The sequence below is a fragment of the Oryzias melastigma genome, linkage group LG24 (genome assembly GCF_002922805.2).
Source record: "Oryzias melastigma strain HK-1 linkage group LG24, ASM292280v2, whole genome shotgun sequence".
Lineage (NCBI taxonomy): Eukaryota > Metazoa > Chordata > Actinopteri > Beloniformes > Adrianichthyidae > Oryzias > Oryzias melastigma.
In genome coordinates this window covers 5,917,116-5,921,871 of record NC_050535.1, presented here as the reverse complement: position 1 = coordinate 5,921,871, position 4,756 = coordinate 5,917,116, and the positions used below count along the sequence as shown (strand labels likewise).

At 36.2% G+C, this 4,756-nt stretch overlaps 1 protein-coding gene across 1 annotated transcript in view; it reads left to right on the top strand.

Annotated features, from left to right (window-relative positions):
* Positions 1-3,423: 3,423 nt before the first annotated feature.
* Positions 3,424-4,756, top strand: part of kcnk3a (potassium channel, subfamily K, member 3a) — a 36,383-nt gene continuing 35,050 nt past the window's right edge. Inside the window, exon 1 of the mRNA XM_024291977.2 lies at positions 3,424-4,009. Coding sequence (XP_024147745.1) covers positions 3,727-4,009 — 283 coding nt within the window. The 5' untranslated portion in view covers positions 3,424-3,726. The remainder of the gene's footprint in view (positions 4,010-4,756) is intronic.

Here is a 4,756-nt window from a genome sequence, read left to right as displayed (position 1 = left end):
TCTTTTTTATTCATTGTATTTCCTTAAAGGGGCCCTACCATGAAAATTCTGCTTTTTGAGGTTTTAAATGCACTTTACTGTTCATTCCTCACTAAAGCTGTATTTTGATCCGTTCCTGCCTTTAAGAGTAATCCTCTAAAAACCTGTCTGCAGCAGCCCCTCCCACACCCACGAAAACAAGCGGTTGGAAACGCGCTGACGTAAGATCGATGCCAACAACCTCCTCCAGGAAGAATCTGCTCTGACAGCTCCGCCCCCAGACTAACACAACACTCAATTCATCCCCTTACCAGTGATAATCAATAAAAAAAACTTGTATTTTAGATGCAGAGTACCATATATCTTCCAGTTGTGTCCTGTCTTCAATAAATTCCTGCTCAAATAGGTTTTTACTATTTTAACCGCGTTACTCCTTTAAGACATCCCCCCAACCCCTGGACCGGCACAGCCATGAAGGATGTGTGTGTTGTGGAGTAGTATAGCGATTGCCAGACCTACTAAAGGCAGATATATCGTATGTGCATCCGTCTTCAAAAGAAGTTTGGATTATTTACATGGAAGAAATACAGACAAACTGCCACAGAATCTAGGATGACGTCATGAAATGGACTGCAGCCATACACCGTAGTAGGCGGAGCTTCAGGAATCGAGTTGTTTTACTTCCAGGAATGAAAAAATTCTACTATTAAACTATTATTTCATAAATAATATGTGAAATATAGATAATATATGATCTTATATATAGATATAGTTCACTTTGAAAGGCTTAAGAAAATCATGGTAGGGCCCTTTTAATTCCAAAATAAACCAGAAAAGTATTAAAATGTCAGTTTTGAGTAGTAAATGCTGTATTTTTTATACTGTAAATTACAAAATTTCAGATCAAAATGTTTTTTTTTTACAAAGATCAAACCTGTATATGAAAAATAAAAACAAATAAATAAACAAAAAACAAAGCAAAGACAAAACAATTTAAAAAATCTATGAATACAAACTAAACGAGATACAAGTGCCAACCTTTTTTTTTCTAAGATGTGTTGCTATTTTATTTTTTAAACCTAAAATTTCAGAGCAAATTACATTTTTTTAACCTTCAGGTTAAATTTTGGAATAAAATCTATTTAGTGACATCATCACCGTAATGATTGACAAACGCATCGGTGAGACTAATAAGGGTTAATATCTTTAGAAATGCTTGAGAAATGTACATAAAATGAATAAATAAAACCACAATAACCCTGTAGTAATTATTAATTTAACACTAACATATGGATATTTTAGGACTATTCATTTCATTCGGGCTAATCTGTTAGCCAATAGTAGTGACTTTTCATAAATATTTAATTATCCGGTTAAATATTTCACTGCAGAAACATGTTTACTTCCTTTTGGGGGATGATGAACTGATAACTGGAGGAGTGCAGACAGCGTAAATCATGTCATTAGTCTTTTCAACAGACATTTTTAGAAAGGCCACATTTCGGATCAAAGTGTCGTGGATTAATTGACGCATTGATTGGCTGAGGCTGGCAGCACTTCAATTTGTGAGCAGAGGATTTCTGCAGGCTCAGTCACAGCTGACTTGACTGACCTGTTTATTGGACCTATTTTTGGCCCGACTCGCAAAGAGGAACTTAAGATTAGCCAAGATTTATCAGTCAACATCAGAGATTTCTGATTAGGGAAAAAAATTTTAATTAACCAACACATCAAATTTCTATATATATTTGTTGATATCAGGGAAACTGCTGTCTCTGAATTTCTAGTTGCAGTTTGTGACTCGTGCATGTCACTACAGGGAACCACTTTCTGGAAATCAGCGACACCAAAGGTCATTCAATTTGGCCTCAGCAACATTTTCACTTGACATTGTGTCTCTTTGCGTCATTTCTCTTTCATTTTTCTGCCTAGATTCCCCGCTCATACAATTCTCAGCTCCTAAGTGCCTTTATATGTGAGCGACCATGTTTCAGCAGAGCTGGAAACTTCCACTCCGGCTTGATTTACTTTTAAGTTTGGCAAGATGTTTGTGGTGTTGACTTTGTAGAACTGAGAAAGATTGAGGTCAGAGAGCAGCCAGCAGAGTTTTCCTTGGAGTCTGAGCTGAGTTTTGTAAAACGCTTGGAAGCATTAGTTGGAATTTTTTTTTATAGATGAAATAATAAAGTCTTCGCACACACATCACTAAAAGAAATGAACTTAAACTGTTCTGATGAAGTCAGTTATTGGTCAGAAAAACAGAGCTGCTGTTGGAAGGAAACACCCAAACTTTGGGCACAAAGAACAGGATGTGAAAGCACTGATGTGATCTAGATTTTTATTACCAAAGCCAGAATATATAATAAAAAAAATTAAGAAACACATCTTTTGATTACTAAATTGTGTTTAAATACATTCAAAACATAAAAAAGTTATTAAATCCCTTAAATTTTACAGTTAAATATATCTTAACATGAACAAAACTCTTAGTTACACTGTTAAAAGTGAAACATAGGGTCATGAAATTTTTGAATTGAGTAAACTTTCAACCAAAAATTGTATTTTAATAAAAACTGAACATTTTTAATGTAAAACTTGTACGTTTCACAGGTTTTAATAACTGTTCTGGAAATAATAAATGTAAAGAGATAACATATTAAAGCCTGAACAGGTGTGAGGGAGCATGATTGAATACAAACATGACAGAACAAACTTAAAAGATGACATGAAAGGACTTTACTGAGAATGTTTTTAACATAAACTCAAAAAAGCTTCGAGTTCTGAAAGTTTATGTCATATACATGTTCTCATAAAAGGTATTTTTTCATGGAAGGCATGAGACACATATCTAAAATGCTGTTCTAAAAGGTTTGTAAATTAAAACTGAAAAGAAAAAGAATAAAAGTTTTATTTTGAAAGTCCCACTAATCATATTTTGATCAATTCTGAATGTGTTCCAAGTTATTTTTTAATCATGATTATGTCCAAGTTATTTTTTAATCATGATTATGTCCATTTAAGGCAAAATCAAAAATGCTAATAGTTTCTGCAGAGTTGTGAGAGAGATCCCATCATCCCTTGTTCACACTAGCTTACAGCCCCTCACATTCCCAAACGTTATCGGTGTGACAAAAATGGGTCTTGGAATTATTCTTGGAATAAATAAATTCTTAAAAATTTAATTTTGTGCTTGATTTTTTTTTCTATATATCCTCCATCGTGAAAAAGGCCACATTTAAATGTTAAAAACACAAATTTCATTGGAACGAGTCTTTAAAAGACACATTTTAACATCAACTTCAATTCTATAATTTACAAAAAACGTGTGTTCAAAACTTTAAAATATCATTTATTCTGCAGAACAAACTTTTTTTATAACATGTTTCTAAAGTTTAAACAACTTTTACTTTATTTCATTGGCTTAATTCTTTTTCTTTTTTTAATATACTTTGCTTTTGTGGAATAAATCTAAAAACTATCAATAGCATATTCTTCAGCTTTATTTTGTGAAGGGACCCTTCCCGCTGTCATGGTGTAACCGGCATTTGTGGAACTCAGAGCCAGAGGGAGGGGTCTTCTGGGGGCGGGAGGAGTGGTGCTGAATGAACAGCTCCCCCGCTCATAAAACAATCAGAGAGCTCCTGTGCTTCGTCAGACCAGCAGAGCCATGAGCAGCGAACCGAGCGCTCCGTCCCGCAGCCGCGCGCTGACTCTTCCCCTGCGCCCCTGACGCACGCCGGCACCACCATGAAGAGGCAAAACCTGCGGACCCTCGTCCTCATCTTCTGCACCTTGACCTACCTGATCGTCGGCGCGGCGATCTTCGATGCGCTGGAATCCCAGAAGGAGACGAGCCAGAGTGTGGAGCTGAACGCGCGCAAAGAGGACCTGCGCCACAGGTTCAACCTCTCCACGTCGGACTTCGAAAAACTGGAGAACGTGGTCCTGCACCTGAAACCGCACAAAGCCGGACTGCAGTGGAACTTTGCGGGCTCCTTCTATTTCGCCATCACTGTGATCACGACTATAGGTACGCAACTTTTTTATTTTAGAAGTTTAGATGTTTACTTTGCTGTAAGTTGATGCGCTGGAAGGTCATGCGGTCTCTTTTACGCACAGAATCAACAGGAACTAGAGCTCTTGTACCTAAAGCTGACTTGAATTTCTATTTTTTTTCCAAAATATTTGGTTGCTTCTAAAACGATATGAACCCATACAATCACATAAACTTGTTTTATATGCACACCAGCTTTAAATATTTATGTATTTTAAGGTAAAAGTTTCAAAAAATGAAAATTTGTTTGTAAATCAGCTGCAGCCCAGAGCAAAATACACTGTGTTCTCACAACCGAGGGAGTACTGGACATAGTTTTTCTTTAGCAAACAACATTTTAAAGGAATCTAAAATAAAAATAGCTGTTTTCAATACATCTCGAAGGCGAGTACAGTCAGTTCTGATAAATCCTGACCTTAGTCTGTACCATCAGCACAAGATCTCATCTCTGTCATTTCCCAGATTCATTTTCCTCAGATTTTAATGCTCATTCAAATGAACCCGAAAGTGTCACCAAGCTTTGAGGAAGATAAGCAAATTCTTCTTTTTTTTTTATTAAAAAAATATTGATTTTCCTTATCTCCATCTCTTATCTGACTCTGTTGGATTCAGTGACTGTTGTCATTCCTGACTTGTAACCTTATCGTACACTAATTGTACACTAACCCAGCCTCCGGTTTCTGTAACCACTTTCTGTAACTGTAAGCCTCCAGGATGCCACAA